Source organism: Geotrypetes seraphini, chromosome 2 (assembly GCF_902459505.1).
Source record: "Geotrypetes seraphini chromosome 2, aGeoSer1.1, whole genome shotgun sequence".
In the NCBI taxonomy this organism is placed as follows: Eukaryota; Metazoa; Chordata; class Amphibia; order Gymnophiona; family Dermophiidae; genus Geotrypetes; species Geotrypetes seraphini.
The window spans coordinates 439225267-439244048 of record NC_047085.1 but is presented as its reverse complement, the minus strand read 5'-3'; the positions used below and the strand labels follow the sequence as shown (position 1 = coordinate 439244048).

Sequence of the window (18782 nt, the reverse complement as noted above, 5' to 3'; positions counted from 1 at the left end):
TACACAGGAGGGCATAGTAGGTTTTGGGGGGCTCACCCTAAATTATAAGGAGGTTATGGTGATATATATAGCTGGCATCCTTTAATGTGAAGTTCACAACAGTGCCCTCTAAGGTGGCCCATTGCTCTGTTGGGATGTCTATGTGACCAGTCCATTACTATGCTGGCCTCACCCACATCCAAATGGTCTGGATTAGGACATTTTCAACCTGGATGTTTTGCTGATCGAAAATGGAGTATAAAGTTAGACGTCCCTGTGGTCAAGACATCTAAGTAGACAATTAAAAAAAAAATTTGGACATCCAGCAGTTTGCTATTCAAAAATGGCTATTTTTGTTCCTCCAACTTTGGACGTTCAGCTGGATACGTCCAAGCTGGACTTGGTTGTTTTTAAAAAAAAAATTTCCCTCCACGGTGCTACAGATTAAATTTCACCTTTTGGTGGAATTCATTATGCTTGTGTTATAAATACGAGAAAATGAATTCTGAACTAATGGGTAATAATAAGTTGTTCAAACTGACGTGAGGTCCATTGACCAAGTTTATCAATCTTAATTAAATGGTTTATTTTCCTATTTTCGGTTTGGTTTGCACATCTGGGGGAGGGGGGATTAGGGGGGGTTGGTGGGAGGGAGAGGGATACTATATTAGGATTTTATTGAATACACTGGAATAAGGGTGGGGGGAGGGGGTGAAAATGGTTTATTATATATTTATTGACTGATATATGTGCTGTTTTTCAAATTACTTGTATGTATTCCTTTACGTACTGTTTTTATACTGAAAATGAATAAAGATATATATATATACACACACACTTTTTACTAGCTTTGGGAGACCAAAATCCCTTTCCTCAGGTCAGGACAGGATACTGGAGGAAGAAGGTTTTGGCCTCTGAAAGCTAATTGAAAAATGTGTTAGTCCAATAAAATGGTATTTTCTTATTTTCCATTTTTTGTTTTATTTCTATTTCTTAATTTGTAAAGTGGCAATTGTTATTTGTCAGTTTTTTCAAATTTTCATCTGCTTTCTTTATATTTTGCACAGTATTAGGGGACATGTGTCACTGTTTCTGTAGTGTTGCACTATATGCAGAGTCTGGCTGCCTGGCGGTTCAGTTTAACTTTTGTCTGCGTATTCATATTTTTAGTTGGTGATTACGTATTCCATACTGGGCAAGGGCGTATCTGTGTGTATGAAAAAGACATGGTATTCTGTTAACATTGACTGTGCAGAATCAATCTGTACTAATCTGGCTTGTTTAGCTTTACAATGGGTATATTGATATTCTAGCTCTCACTGCAGTGTTTAAAATGTTGCCTTTTCCTTCTGTTATATAGGAGGAGGGTGTTAATACAAGATCAGCTCCAGGTGTCAAATATACTAGGCACACCACTGTGGGCAACTAGGAATAAATAAAAATCTAGCAAATAAAATATATTTTACATCAAGTAAATGTAATGAAAATATGACAGAAAAGAAGAAAGTAGTACTATCATTGGCTCTGTGATGAAAGGAGAAAGACAATGGGGAAGGATTGACTAAACTACTAAACCACAGAACAGCTCTTGAAACTGGTAAATGAAGTTGGGCATGAAAAAATTAAACAGATAAAAAGGTACACCTACAGAAGACCCTGGAAGGGGATGGGCCTTTATTCCTCCTCCTACTACTACTTATCACATATATAGCGCTAAAAGGCATATGCAGCACTGTACATTTTTATATTTTTAGACAGTCCCTGCTTAGAAGAGCTTACAATCTAACTTGGACAGACAGACATGATATATAGGGTTCCAACACAGACCCGCCTGAAGGAACCACATTCCAGGAGGTGAGATATGAAAGAGGGCAGGGGAGAACCTTGGACAAGACACTGGGCCTTTCATTAAGGAAGGTGTAAACTGGATCAATTGCCCCAGATCCCACTCCCCTAAACAGTTCCATTCTTGACATGGTTTATGAAGATCTGTCACATTCTGAAGAACCAAGAGGACATGAGTGACACAGGGAGCTGTCTACCACGCTCTCACTGCTACTTCTGATTTTCCAGCCATCTCTGTGTATGTCTCTCTTCTCCTCCTAGTTGACATTTCCAAGTTGGTTCCTACTGTTGGCCTTTTTGCTTATCACTGTTCCTGCTCTTTTTGCCTACTCTCACCAACTGATGGTTAGAACTAAATGTTGGACCTATAGGACCTTGCTGATCTTAATCTCCTAGCTATTAAAGGGGCATTATATCCAACAAAACAGGTTGTATGAAAACATGAGCTGGCAAGTATTGCAGCCATAGAAGCTTCTCAAGCATCCAGACCTCTTAAATAGGCAGTGTCTAAGACACTAACTCATAATGTAAGATTTGCTCTGCCCTCTATTCCTCAACCTCCGGAGTAAATCGTTGCTTGGGCAAATTTGCCTTGCTTGTGCACCTGTCTAAGGCCAGCCATAGCAGGAAGGAAGAAAGGAAGCCAGGTTTTGCAGAACCTCTAGAAATACAAAGAGATAGCTAAAATCAGAAGCTCAGAAAGACTGGTACCCAGTCTATCAAACTCCCCAATATAGATCCCAGAGGTAGATTAGAAATTACAAAGTGCTCCAAAGAGCCAACTGGGACCCTCCACAAATATGTGAACACTTTTTAAATATTTCTAGACATACAGCTTAGATGGGGCTGCTGTTAGACATTCAGAGGCCCAAGGCCTAAACTCGGAAAGGGGGTTCCAAAGCCTCCCCTGCAGCCTATGCCTCTTTCAACTTCAGGTAGATTTGGGACCACTTGTGGCCTGTGTGTCACCCCTTAATGCTGACCCTGAGATTAGGGGTACTAAGAAGAGTCTTATATCTTAGTTCATAGGAAAAGTGTTTGATGCATCTAGCCTTTAATGAATATGACAAGGACCTGATTTTATAACAGGGTGCCTATGAGAGATGTCCTAAAAGACTCCTGTTTTATAAAGCTGCATGGGCAGTGTCAGCCCGACTAATTTCTCTACTTCCTCACACATGCTGAAGCACCTTATAGCTAGACACTTTTGTTTTCACCTGTTCTTTCCACAAAATGTTTCCAGTTCGTTGGATCCCCGGATTCATGACAGCCACCTTTGCTGTACAGTTCAACCTATTTACTGAACAATAACTGGTGTAGTCATTCACCTCTGTCCTCCATCACCATTAATGGGACAACCTACTCCACACCTCTGGTAACTAATGATTCTATGGACATTCCAGACTTTATTTCATATGCTGTGCATCTACTCCCTCTTGGCATGGGGAACGAGACATTCCACAAGCTGCTGAATGTTACAGAACTCCATGCCTACATTGAACAACTTAAGAAAAACTCTAAAGAAGTGAATCATACCATCAATTTTGAAAATGGACAGATTGCACAAACTGTTGAAAATTTGCTACGAGACGCTCATGTATCAGTTTGGGAACTTTTATTTGGGTATTCACCTACTGCAAATCATGTCTTTAATGTTTTAATTCACCCTATTGTTATCTTAATTATTGTACAAATTTTGCTATGTATTGTTATGATTTTCCTTTGCTGTAAAATGAAACACATGTACATCTCTTTATAACACATATCCCACAAAGTTCCCCCTACCTTTTAAGACAGTTATACATGGTTTTCCAGTATCTTCTCTGGCACTTGCTAATTTGGCTAATTTGGTTCTAATTTGGTTGATTGAGCATGGCCTATTGCATTGAATACCATGGTCAGACATAATATATGATCTCATATCCCATACTATCATACTCATGGCATCTTGGTACCTTTAAGCCTGAACCTCCTGAGAAGGCTTCCTGCATCCCTTATGAACTGTTGATTCGCTCAAAGACTGGTAAGATATAGCATATTGGGTTTCCCCACCCAGATGACTGTGCAACCAAAGACAGAGATCTGAACTCATAATGGGAACTATTTATCTTCATAGCTTGGAGATCCTGCAGGATAAGGGGACATGCTGATATAATGTTGGAGGTAAGAGAGACATCTGATATAATGTTGGAGGTAAGAGAGACATCTGTGAAGGGCAAACTGGCTGTATACAAAACAGTTGCAGAAGTGAATGCCATATAGAAGGGTACCGCAAGCTTGCCTTCATTTCAAAGAATAATAATTAAAAAAAGGTATGGAGTGTCAGCCAAGCCTTAACTTGTTGGCCTTACCAATGTCAGCAAAGGCCCATGGGAGATCATATCATTCATATCTGACCTTAGGGTATGTCAGTGCAGACAGCCTTAGATTGCCATAGAATGCCTAAATTAACTAAGTGGTTAAAGGTAACAAAGGACCTTGGTACAGCTAAGAGGTGCACAGAGGTGTTAATGTCTGTGCTTAAGATATACAGTAAGCCCAGCTGCATGGTCTAACACAAATAGGGTTAATCAGAAACCATTGTCAAAGTGATACTAGAAATTACATTTGACTCCAGTCTGTGAGAGACAGGTTCTCCTTCTTTTCTTCTTCAGGTCTCTCACACCCCACTCACCTTATTCACCATTGTTTCAAACAGTTTACAAAAGATAGGGGTACTTAACTTCAATAGATTCTATTTTTAGAACAAGCCTTAAACTTATAAATATGGGTGATTAGAACACCTCCCTCTCTCTCTCTCTCTGGAACATCACCCCTCCCCTTTCTCTTTCCTCTGGACTCTGTAAGGCAGGTAAACTGTCTTTTCTCTTTCATTCACAAGAGCACAGAAGCAGTCTGTATTTGTAAAGCTTATTTCTATCTGTACAATTGTAATGCTTGATGTATCTTTATAAATCTTGATTTTCTGTAATATTAAGCCTATTTCTGCACAATATATACATTAAATTCTTTATGCAATCACTCTTAGCTGTCTTTGTCAGTAATTTTACTGCCTACTGAATCTTCAATGAGGGTATCGAACCCGGGACCTGGCGGATTGTAAGGCTGCCTTTGCTTCAACATTACCCCTCCAAAACCTTACATTTTAGGGGCTAAACCTTACAGGCAGTAGCCCAAATGGCAGATACATGCTGGCATATGAATTCACACCTGCAAATGTGTTCACATTCTGTACATATGTGCTTTAGCTGTATTTTATAAAATACACAGGTACAGTGCAACATGGAATATTGCTACTGTAGCATGGAATATTGCTACTCCTTGGGTTTGGCCTGGTATTAGCGACCTGGATTGGCCACCATGAGAACGGGCTACTGGGCTTGATGGACCATTGGTCTAACCCAGTAAGGCTATTCTTATGTTCTTATGTTCCCTGTTCCCTGGGAATGCCTCCATGCAAGCACACATAGAAGCATGCACACAGCAGGGCAATCTTAAAAAAACAAACATCTTTTCCGTGTGTTTAAAAACCTTTTCTGTGTGTTTAAAAACCTTTACTCATAGAAAAAGCTTTATAAAATTACCTCCCACTTATTCAGAACTGTTCACACTGTACCACCAGACCACTGAGGTATGATATGGAAAAAATAACAACACTGAATGAAGATTTGTTTTACAGATGAAGCACAATATAGCGTATTTTTTGCTCCATAAGACACACTTTTTTTTCCACCCAAAAGTGGGTGGAAATCTCCATGCATCTTATGAAGCGAAGGTAAAAAAATTTAATTCCCCCTATAGCTGCAACACTCCAAACCAATGCGCAGCGGCCGTACCACCTTGTTAAACACCGCCCACTGGCCCCCCGTACAATTGAAAAAAAACACCACCCCTCTGTACCGCACTACCATTCAGCACCGTTCGCCGCCTCCCCCCCTCCGAATTACAAAGCAAACCCCCCTGCTGCCGCTGCCATACCTGTTTCCAAGCCTGGTGATCCAGTGTATATCCCTCCCTCGACGGCTCTGTATTACTTCCTGGTGCACGAGTCAGAAGTGCGGCGGTCAGGGCCAAGCTTTACACACTCCTGCTTGGGCCCGCGCCGCTTTCTGAATGGCTGGCGGCAGTTCTCGAGGGACTTACGCCTGACCTCCAGGCTCCTGACTCGCGCGCCTGCTGCCATAAAATAATGCAGAGCCATGGAGGGAGGGAGGGAAGAATTAAAAAAGGTATGGGCTGTTTCTTAAAAGGTACAAAGGGGGTGTATGATATAAAAGATACAAAGGTGGGGATATGATTAAAAAGGAACAATGGGGGCTATGATAAAAAAGGTACAAAGGGGGGCTATGATTAAAAAGCTACAAGGGGGAGTATGATTAGAGGTTCAGGGGGTATGATTAAAAGTACAAGAGGGGGGATGATTAAAAAGGTACAAGAGGGGATGATTAAAAAAAGGTACTGGTGGTATGTGGGGGATGATTTAAGGTACTGGGGGGTACATGAGGGTATGGGGCATGCATGCCTGTCACTAGGCATGCCTGCCTGCCTGCTCTGTGCCCTGCCCCTGCCCACCCTGTGCCCTGCCCCGGCCTAACATTAGACCACCGGAGGGGGGGGGGAAGGATAGGGTGAGAAGTGTGAAGTTGGGTGAAGAGCCTGGCAGGGAGAATTTGGTTCAGAATGGTTTTTTTTTCTTGTTTTCCTCCTCCTCTAAATATAGGGTGCGTCTTATGGTCAGGTGCGTCCTGTGGAGCGAAAACTACAGTATATGGTTTCCCTCACTTTTGTTCTGCAAAACCTGCACCAGATGTTCTCCACAAAGTCCACACAAACATTACATTACTTTCAACTGAGAAAACACAGCTCAAAAGGAGAGTCAATCTTTAAGAAAAGAATACAAAAGCAACATGGTTGGTTCGTGTGAAAAAAACAACAGTCCAGACATTTCTAGTACATATTTGGAGTCTATGATAGCTGAGCATTTTGCCCTAGGCAGAAAGAACAGAAACCTTTCAAAGACAATTATGTTTTGTGCATTTGCAATGTAGATTGCCACACTCCCCAAAAAACATGAAAAGCTGGATTTTGTGCTCCTGAAATCTCATCTGATACCACTTGCCCTTTTGCCAAATGAACACAATATCTGTCACATTCTTCCAAGTAACTAAGGCTGCTGTACCTCATAGCTTGCTGCTTTCTGCTCTGTAAAGGTTTGAGTCACCCAAATTCTGAACTGAAGACAGCTGTAGTTGTAGAATCTGTTGCCTGAGTGTGGAGAATGCAACTACGGTAATCAGTTTCTAGGCTTAAAAAATTCTCAGACTCAAGGGACTTATTCATGTGCATAAATTTTGCATTAAAAACTTTCTACTTGACTTTTTAGCATGAGTCCTGCTCTGAGCTGTGTAATCCATCATCAGTATTTCTCAACTGCATTATTCTTTTCCTCCCCATGTCATCACCACCATCTGGAACTGTATAGAAGAAGTGCTCTAAGCTTACTTAGACTATCACTCCAGATTACAAAAGAATAAGAAACTAGAAACACTGCCTGATGCTTTAGGGGGATATTTTGAAAACCTTATTTGCAATTTCCCTACAGAAATTCTGGCATTTACATGTGGAAATGACATCCAAGTGTAAATGGAGATTTTAAAAGGGTTCAATTTACACATGAATGTCCATAATTTAGAGAAATCCAAAATGGGTGTGTTGTAATGGGATTTGGATATGGCCTAGGTGAGTAAACATTTACATGTGTTTTCTGCTTTTCATATAGAAAATGCATGTGTAGGACCTAATATTTCCACATGAAGATTTACAGCTACTCCCTTGCATGTATAGGTTTTTAAAAAGTGCTCATTTTGATACTTTTATGGAAGGCTATCTCTCAGAGTTTGTAAAACAAGAATACCACTAGGGGGTCATTGATGCCATTTGGGCATTTGATCCAATTGAGAAGGGAGGAAATACTTGGGGGATCATCTCTGCTCCATTCAAGTAAACCATCAAGGATTATGTCCAGGTAAAACCTACTAGTGGTGTGGGTGGGGAGTCGGGGGGGGGGGGATCTAGCAGTGTGGGGAGGTTAGGTTTGGGTTTGTAAGAAGCTCTTTGTGTCAGGGGATGAACTTGGAATGTGATCTGGAGGTGCTCTGATCAGGGGAATGATCACTTTAGGGATACTCAGATTAGGAATTTGGGGATTAGTGGAATGATTGCATTATATTGATCAGATGGGGGGTGTGGGAAGAAGTGGGAGTAATCAGTTCAGGAAAGAGAACTGGGTAATGCCATCATGGGTGAGTATTTTTGGGTGTTCACTATCAGCAATCTCAAGTGGAGAAGACACAATACTTATCAGTATACCACCTAAATTTACAGTGTCCACCAGTATTTGTGCCAAGTGGCCAATTGAGCCCAGAAAGACACTAACAAATAAGCCTTAAAATCCCATAGGATAACTTCTCAGAAAGAGAGCCAAGATCCCACAGAGTCTTACTTATTATCATTGGCCTGCTACCGGAAAAATGCCCAGGAAAAGGATCTGGGTGTCATCGTAAACAATACGATGAAACCTTCCATCCAATGTGTGGCAGTGGCCAAAAAAGCAAACAGGATTCTAGGAATTACTAAAAAAGGGGTGGTTATCAAGACTAAGAATATCATAATGTCCCTGTATTGCTCTATGGTGTGACCCCATTAGGAGTATTGCGTTCAATTCTGGTTTCCTTATCTTACGAAAGATATAGCAACGCTAGAAAAGGTTCAAAGAAGAGCGACCAAGATGATAAAGGGGATGGAACTCCTCTCGTAAGAGGAAAAACTAAAAAGGTTAGGGCTCTTCAACTTGGAAAAGAGATGGCTGAGGGGAGATATGATTGAAGTCTACAAAAACCTGAGTGGAGTAGAGCGGGTACAAGTGGATTGATTTTTCACTCCATCAAAAATTACAAAGACTAGGGGACACTCAATGAAGTTACAGGGAAATACTTTTTAAAACCAATAGTAGGAAATATTTTTTCACTCAGAGAATAGTTAAGCTCTAGAATGCATTGCCAGAGGTTATGGTAAGAGCGGATAGCATAGCTGGTTTTAAGAAAGGTTTGGTCAATTTCCTGGAGGAAAAGTCCATAGCCTGTTATTAAGAAGGACATGGGGGAAGCCACTGGTTGCCCTGGATCTGTAGCTTGGAATGTTGCTACTTTGGGTTTTGTCCAGGTTAGGGACCTGATTGGCCACTGTGAGAATGGGTTACTAGGCTTATTGGACTATTGGTCTGACCCAATAAGGCTATTCTTATGTTCTTATGCGAGGGAGAAAACATTCTCTGATCAAAAAACCAGGCTGAAATTAGCTGCTCTAATAAGTCACTAGGCACAAATAATTATATCTATGGGTTATATATCAAATAGCAGTTACTTAGCTGCAGAGCAGTCATGTAGCATTTAAAGTTTTACTGCTTCCTTGTGTGTCCATCGGTGATTATATTCAAAATCCTTTTCACTCAAACGATGGTTATAATCCACAATCGGCAAATTCTCAATCCACAATTGGCAAATTCTCAATTCTCAACAAAAGACCTTGCAAGACCTTGTTTCGTGGGTCACTGCATCAGGAGAATAACCCCTCCAAGTTCCGTGTGCATATGCTATTTTATATACTGCATCAATCTTTAGGTGCAGTTTATAGAATACCAACTCAACATTTTTTTAATTCCCAATTTTTTAGGCATAATATATAGAATTTACCCCTATTTGTCTATGTGGCAGGATGGTCACTGTCAATATTATGGATCTTTACATTTCTAAAATGGTTCTCCCTCCAGATGTATGCACCCCATAGATATTCAGTCCTTTATGTACAGTATCTTAGAAAAGGCTTTTTGCCAGCAGAACCATTTGTAAGATACTTGTGGTTATGGTTTGTATATCCTGTCTAAAATGCTGTGCCAAATGTGAGGGCAACTTATCCAGGTGTGCTTGGAATTTGCTGTTCAACAAGCCTGCGGCACCCATTTCTTTCTACCACATTTTCTTGGTTTCTGACTATATTGTTTGGCACTTAAGGATCTTCTCTCTCTTCACATAATTCACAGAATCAGTAATCACCAACACCTCTATTATCAGTGATCTCATGTTTTTCCTTTTACTACATCTGGTTTTCTTACATCAAGCTTCTTGCCTGTTGGAATAGGAATATCCCAGGGGATTACAACTTCTTTATTCGCCATAATTCTCTTTGGCCCATGATCCCATTGCTTTTCCAGTACAGCAATGTTGTAAGGTTTACCATTTCCCAGTGTAGGAGGCATATCACATCGTTGTGCCTTTCCTTATAGAAATTTTCTCCCATCAGAACTTTGCCATGTCTGAGATAAATGATCATCTCATCTTTAATCCATCATCCTAGGTTGTAACTATAAACTCTTACCCCTTAGGATTCAACAGTGCATTTTTTTCTAGCAAAAAAGGTGTCTGTACTCAAATTCCAGGCCATTCTTCAGCTGTGAGGTAATCACTGAGGGACCAGCCCACAGTAGCCAGGCCCCCTGCAGCCAGCCGCAGAAGCCATGAAAAGGCAGCACTGAGTGTGCAGATCCTGAGGGAATACGGGTCATTTATTATCAAGCAATGCAAAAGGTGCAGGTACTTAGTACCTCTTTGTACCCCCCTCCCCTCATAAATAAAGCCTTGGGATTCAGTCTAGTTTAGATTGGTGTATTGTTCCTAGACTAACACTTTGTATGTGTAGAACAATCTTATGTGGATTTATTGTCTTGACTAGACTGTAATCTCCACGGAGCATGGACTGTCCCTCTTATATGTATCTGTTCAGAGCAACATATGCCTGGTAGCATCTTAGAAAGGATACCTATGGTATGGGACTGATCAAAGGGAATCTGACACTGTAGATGACTCTTCAGACCCACCTCAGGGCAGCTCAAGACCCCTTCCCACTCACCCTAGAATAGCTCCCCCTCATATCTAGCATCTGTCCTTCCCTACCTTGCCATTCCTCATGATGTCCATGATCTCTCTTGTTCACTTTTTCTCCCCTCCCCCCCCCACCACGGTATCTAGAATTTTCCCATCCTACCTCTAAGTTCTCCAATTTCCATCAATAACACCGAACTAGAACTGGTTACCACTATAAAAATTTTAGGCGTCTTAATCGATGATAAACTTACCTATCATGACCATGTTAGCAATATTGTTAGAACATGTTTTTATAAATTGCGTTTAATTCGCTCACTTGCCAAATTCCTAGAGCCTAAATCTATTAATATTCTAATTCATTCTTTAATAATATCCAAAATAGATTATTGTAACTCTCTCCTTCTTAACATTACTCAAAAAGAAAAAAGAAGACTGCAATTAATCCAAAATACCACTGTGAAACTGATCTACAATGCGAAAAAATATGATCATGTTGATTAAATCCCATTGGCTTCCGGTAAGCCACCGTATTACTTTTAAATTACTGTTTTTAGTCTTTAAAGCCTTGAGTTTCAATGAACCACAATTTATCAACAGGTGGTTAATCCCTTACAGCTCTACACGATCTCTCTGTTCGACTTCTCACAATCTTCTTTCTGTTCCCTCAATGAAAGTTATAGGAATTAGACGGCACAACATGTTTTCAGTTATGGCCCCCCAATCGTGGAATCTTTTACCCCAATATATTAAAGAATTAAAAGATTTAACCTTATTTAAAAAAAACCTTAAAAACATTTCTCTTTAAAGATGCTTACGATTCCTAGCATACTTATTATCGATTTTCACTTAAGTAGCTAAAATTACCCCCCCCCCTTTTTTGTTCTTTCCTTTTATGTTTTTCTTTCTCTCCTATCCAAACATTGTAACTTTCTCCCCACTTACCCACACAATTCTTGTAAGTTTTAACCCATAACAAAAGTTATTTTGTAAGTATGTATTTGGTATGTTAACTTTTAACCCATAACAAAAGTCATTCTGTATGTTAACACTAATATTTTATCTGTATATTTTATTATGTTGTACATCGCTTAGCAATTTAAATAGGCGATTCATTAAGAACAAATAAACTTGAACTTGAACTTGAACGTGTTCAGCAACTTCTCTTCCTTACCACTCCCATGGTAGCACCATCATGTCAGTCAACTTGCCAACACTCATCACATCTTCTGGGTCATATCCCTTCTCAAAACATAAAATTTGGAGGGGAAAGGACCTGGACTGATGCTCCAGGCCCTGTTTTGGGTGCAAAGATTATTGTATCAGCAAGCTATATGACATTCCAGTGCCACCATGGAGTTGGTAAGAAGCTACCGAATATCTTGGAGAGAGGATGGGGAAATGCTAAATATAGACACATTGATTGCCATGACTGCCGACTGTGCCACCCTCCAAATTGGGCCACTCTAGATGGATACTTAGCTCAACTTATGGTCAGGCTGAACCTGGATAAGTAATAAATAGTAGGATGATGGTGACACACAGAGTTGACAGTGCAGTTATTGTAAATGGATACTGAATATTTCTAAAATTCCAGGAAAGTAACAGATATTGAGAAATTTCTGTTTCCTCATAGGAAAATATCTCTTGAAATGAAGCCTTGGTTTTTCTTGTTTGTGAAATGTGAGAGTAAAGATTTTCCTGGTGGTAAAAATGATGCTCTTGGGATATAATATAGGCAGTATTTACATAGCTCTGGCTATGCTCCAACCAAAGTTACCTCAAAAATCATGTTCATATTGGGGAAAATGAAGGACTACTTGATTGAGTTACATTTGAGTTACACTTTAAGAGAAATAATAAAGGTCATTTACCTTAGTCCAATCATGTCTTCAACAAAATGGATGCTGATTTTCTACACTTCAAATCACAGAATGGTGTTATTTTGCATTAGTAGAGAGCAGCTGAAAATCTGATTAGTAATTCTTAAGGGGCGACTACTTAGCAAACTTAATCAACATTTCAGCAAAATCAGCATCAAGAAAAAACATCAGTAATGTCATTTTGCTACATTGTCTGGTAAGCAGCAGCAAGAATTCACATCTACTGTTATAAGCCAATACTGTATTTATATTTGCAACTCCCTCCCCCCCTCTCCACACCTACATATTTGTAAGTCTGATTGAAATTTATTAGAACACTCAGGGGCACTGTTGAGATGGATTATTTACCATGCTATTTTAGCCCAAGTTCCTAAGAGGAAAGTATATTAAAGTGCTTATTTTAGAAGCACTATTTGTGTTTCAGACTTTCATCAACTGCCCCTTAGACATCCAAAATGCAAGGACGTCTAAATCCTGATTTTACAATGCCATAGTATAAATGTTTAAAACTGAAGAACATGCATCTAGCAAAGGGGTGTGGTCTGGGTGGGACTTGGCTAGGCTTAAAAAAAACAGACATTCATTCCCTATTCCAAAAGGGGATGGAATGCCTGTGTCCAAAAAGATAAAGGTTGGGAATTAGGGGTCAGAAGCTACCTAGGATGTTCGGGGGGCTCTTTTTGGTATGGTCAGCAATTGTTCACACTTACTGTGTGTTAACTGTAAACATAATGGATTCACTAGAGGTAGGTCTTGTCAGACAAATCTGATCAATAGCTGTAACTGGTGTCAGGTCAAAAGCGCGCCGGGACAAAGGCGCGAGCAGACAATTGAGCGCAGCGCGGAGGTGCGCGCCAAAGAAAATTACTGTTTTAGGGCTCCGACGGGGGGGCGTGGTGGGAACCCCCCACTTTACTTAATACAGATCGTGCCGCATTGTGGGGGCGTTGTGGGGGGTTTGGGAGGTTGTAACCCCCACATTTTAGTGAAAACTTCACTTTTTCCCTGTTTTTAGGGAAAAAGTTAAGTTTACAGTAAAATGTGGGGGGTTACAACCCCCCAAACCCCCCACAACGCCGGCGCGATTTGTATTAAGTAAACTGGGGGTGCTCCCCAACAAAAACTCCCGTCGGAGCCCCTAAAAACAGTAATTTTCTTCGGCGCGCGCCTCCGTCTTGCGCTCAGTTGTCAGCGCACGCCTTTGTCTTCCGCGTTGTTGTCTATGAATCGCTGTGACTAGGTGACCAGAAAATTGGATAGAGGGAGTACGCTAGATGTGGTGTATTTAGATTTTAGCAAAGCCTTTGACAGTGTACCACATAGACAGCTAATAAATAAAACTGAGTGCTCGTGGGATGGAGATCGCTCTGAGGAAAGAGATGTTACCAGTGGTGTGCCTCAAGGTTCTGTTCTTGGGCCTGTTCTTTTTAACATTTTTATAAACGATATTGCTGAAGGGCTGTCAGGTAAGATTTCCCTCTTTGCGGATGATACCAAAATCTGCAACAGTGTAGACACCTTGGATGGTGTGAATGGCATGAAGAAAGACCTAGCGAAACTTGACGAATTGTCTGAAATTTGGCAGCTAAAATTTAATGCTAAGAAATGCAAGATCATGCCTTTGGGCTCCAAAAACCTGAAGGAACGGTACAGTTTAGAGGGTGAAGAACTTTTGTGCACAACAGAAGAGCGGGACTTGGGTATGACTGTATGTAATGATATTAAGGTGGCCAAACAGGTTGAAAAGGTGACGGTGAAAGCTAGAAAGATGCTAAGTTGCATAGAGAGTGGTATGGCCAGTAGGGAAAAGGAAGTATCGATGCCCCTGTATAAGACTCTGGTGAGACCTCATTTAGAATAGTGTGTACAAATGAACATTTATGTTCCTGTTTTCCCACAAAATGGAATTAGCTACATGTAGACGTCCATTTTATCATGTATTTTAGGACAGGCTTTGTGTCGGCAGAGCCTGTTCCAAAATACTAGTGGGACTTCTGACATTCCAAACTGGATATCACAATTTCTGATCTGAATGTTCTTTCTAAAATGCCACTCAGTTCTTAAAAGTACCATATGAAATTTAAGCAGCAGATCTTCATAGAAACCAAAGAAATGTGTCTGTAGACAAGGACCCTTTTGACTTACTCATCTGTCTATTATGTATTGACCTTTATTGCCCTGTGTAGACTGTTTCCTTTCACCTGAAAATAGTTGTATTAAAATCAAGATGCCCCCACCCCATGCTAAATATTTTTTTCTATTTTAACCATTTATAAGATCTATTAAGATTACTGGCAAATTAAACCTGACAATCACAACAGGTCAGATACTTACCATTTATTATTAACTTATACATGTTAATGCTTTCAGATCAGAAGACTATGTAATCACTGAACTATGGTCCTGTACAGTTCTGTTGTCAAACACAATCAGCAAGGACTCCTACGTTTCATATAGCCAGTTAAGAATATATTAAAGTTCAACCTTTTGGGGCAAGGCCCAGTGGCTCAGTGACTGTGCTGTGCATTGCCCCATGCAGGATCATTCTAGGCTCAATTCCTAAAGCAGGTCTTCCACTCCATAAGCAGCCAAAGAGCCCATTGGTGATGGTGATGGTGGTGGGGGAGAGTCCAACTCACCAAGCAACAGTCACTATTAGTAGCCAGATTTAGGGTCCACATGATGTTTCCCAACCGAAGGCTGCTGCTTGATGGGAAAGGAATTGAAACTGAAGAAACACTCATGGCACCAGGTTCCATCCACAGATCCAAATAATCTGGACACCCTATAAAAGTAGGAGAAAATCCCCCCCCCCTCTCCCCACATACCCACACTAAAAAAAGATTAGCTTTTCTTCAACATTAACTTCAACATTAGCAGCTTGGTTTAAAAGCTCCTCAAATGTGTATAGCTCTAAAATATAAGGGGTGCATATCACAGGGTTTAATGTATCTTGTAGAAGTCAATAAACATAAAGCCTGGATCTGTGAATTTTGAGTGACTTTATACAGATAACACCACTGAACATTCATGATGACCACCCAGCACTATCCATATTTGGCACCTGAAGGGCACACAATAGGAGTCTATTCTTTAACAGAACCTAGACACCCAGGTTCTGTTAGAGAACACTAGAGTAACTTAGAACTGGTGAGTGTGTGCATCTCAGTGTGGCCGAAAGGTGTCTATTGTGACAGACACGGGGGAAGCCACTGCTTGCCCTGGGATTGGTAGAATGGAATGTTGATACCATTTGGGGTTCTGCCAGGTACTTGTGATCTGGATTGGCCACTGTAGATATAGGATACTGGGCTAGATGGACCATTGGTCTGACCCAATATGACTATTCTTATGTTCCAGTATTCTGTAAGTTATGCATATAAATGGGAGACCCACCCATGCTCCGCCTTGTGTATGACTCCTTGCAAAGTCACGCTATGTAAGTTAAGCAGGTATTTCCAGAATAGCACTTGGGTGCTAGTATTTACGTATGTACTAGTATTTACGCATGTAAGTGTTCACATGTGTGAATAAATGCTAGTATTCTAAATGTGTAACTTGCATGTTAACATGGGCACCTAAGTTATAGACTTGCCCTTATGGTTGGTGAGGAGTAAAGACAAAATGAGAACATTCCATCTTACTATACGGATGATGGTTATATTCAGCAGGATGATGGTTATATTCAGCCACTATTCCCCTCATTCTTTAATTGTAGCAAGCAAAATTTGCACACCCGGGTTACAGAATGGAGTCAGTTACACATTAGCTTAATTTATAAATTAGGTGCTAATTGACACTATCAATAACTGGCTATAATTGAAGTTGATTGGTATTACGGTAATTCCCATTCCTTTGCACTTATGCACACAACTGCACTTAGGCCCCCTTTTATGAAGCCATGTTAGGTTTTTTTTTTTTCACCGGCCGTGGCAGTATTAGCTCCATCGCTCATAGGAATTCTATGAGCATTGGAGCTTTTACAGCTGTGGCCAGCCTAATATGGCTTCATAAAAGGGAGGAGGGGGAGAGTCAGTTGTAATTCTATACCCTTAGATGCTTAAAGTTAGGCATCTAAATCAGCATGCCTAGCCGGTTAAGGTGCTTAACTTTAATTTTTTAATTAGCTCGATCGGCACTGATAACAAGCTTAATTAGTTTAAATTAATATTAATTGCTAGTTAGGCACCTAAATTGATTTTGGGTAGGCGCCTAGCATGAGGCACCTACCAGAAAGTGGGTGTGGTTAAGGGTGGATACTGGGTCTGTTTTCTGCGTAGGTGGCTAGAATTAATTTATTTACTCGGTTTTTTAGCCCATCCTCCCCAAGGAGCCCAGAACAAGTTACAAATCCACATACACAATATAAATCAACAGCAGGATAATACAATACAATTTAAAATTAGTTTCCACAGTTACAGAATATTTAAAAACCCATTCAAACATCAATTTAAAAATCAAATTTTCAGTTATTTCTCCGCATGTGGTTTACATTCCACATGCTCTTTGCATAGGGAGCAACAATCGTTCCTCATGTGTCTACAGTCTGTCTTGTGTTTTGTTGTATTGATTTTCTCCCTTTCCTGCTCTTTTATATGATTACATGTGTAACAATTTCTACCGGTTTTATCCTTTCTTTTCCTTTGTTCTATCTAGACCATAACATTTAGGGCTTCTATCAAACTGCGCTAGCAGTTTGTAGCTTGGTGAGCCGCGCTGAATGGCCCGCACTGCTCCAGATGCTCATAGAGTTCCTATGAGCATCGAGAGCTGCGCGGACCATTCAGTGTGACTCACCACACTACAAACTGCTAGTGCAGTTTTGATAGAAGAGGCCTTAAATGTATGGACTCAGGCATACTCTGAAATACACCCGAGAACTCTTGCATGTGGAGCTCAATTTTATCTAATTTTTTATTCTTGTGAGTTCTGTCTTGTCTGTAGAGCATCACTGTATATAGGTTTGTTTCTTTTTATCCCCTGTGTGACATTTTGGGTCTTTGGTGAAAGGAACACGAAGGAAGAAAAGATAGAGGAAGAAGTCTACTTACCCACATCTTCTCCCCAAGAAATGCCAAGAGGGAGCCTTGAATTTCCACCTGGCAATAAAGCCCCTGGAAAAGGCAGTAAAGAAGAAGAAGAAAAAAAAAAAAAGCACAATGTAATCATAAATAATGGGGAAGAATACAAGAGAATGTAGACATATGCAGTTTTGATACTGGTTTTATGTGGGTGAAGAACACCTTGTGAGATAAATCTGTTGGTCTATACCTAAGATTTTGATTAAAATTATGACCCAACTACACATACTCCTCAAGAATAATCCTTTAAAAATGCATAATTAGATATCATATGGTTAAATATTAGAAACTCTAAAGGGTCTTTTTATTAAAGAACGCTAACTGATTTAGTGTGCCTTAAATGCTAAGGCACCCATAGAATATAATGGATGCCTTAGCATTTAGCGCACACTAAATTGGTTAGCGCGCTTTAATAAAAGGACCCCTAAATTAGTATTTTAATTTTGATATCACCTCAGCAGGAGCAACACAGCTTTCTTCCAGTTTCCTCTTTTTGTGCCTCTATCAAGTGCTATATCTCCACCATATCAGATATCTGTAGTACCTTGGACTTACAGATCTGCTCCTTGGACATTTCACCTTCATTCTCTCCAGATCCAATACTTTATATACCCTTTCTTGCTCTGCACGGTCACTACCTCTATGTACAAAAGTTCATCTGATTAAAGCACATATTGAGTACAAATGTCAGAAAATATATCACAAATCCATATTTAATCTTAGTGTTATAGTACATTAATATATATCATCCTTAAGTTGCCAGCAACTACTAAAAGGCAGCATACAAGTCCCAATCCCTTTCCCTTTCATATACTTCTTGTTTCCATTTTTCTCTCTATATTTATTAGAGGGAGGAAAAGCCTCAGAAATCGGAGCAGTGAATCTTATTCAGCTCAAATCATTGGCATAACCCCCTTCCCTCTATTGTTTTTTTAATTAAATCTACAAAAGATTTTAGATAATCTTCACATTAAAAATTTTTTTGAGTATAGAATCTTCTTTCATTCAATAAATATTCGTATATCCAAAATATTCTTCTTCCCAAAGTAATTTTCTTC

General features: G+C 40.1%; 1 protein-coding gene across 1 annotated transcript in view; it reads right to left on the bottom strand.

The window, feature by feature from the left end:
- The window catches only part of KIAA1217 (KIAA1217 ortholog), a 1295419-nt gene that overhangs the window by 969879 nt on the left and 306758 nt on the right, over positions 1-18782 (bottom strand). The window contains exon 2 of the mRNA XM_033931366.1: positions 17695-17757. Within this exon, the coding sequence (XP_033787257.1) occupies positions 17695-17757 (63 nt within the window). The remainder of the gene's footprint in view (positions 1-17694; positions 17758-18782) is intronic.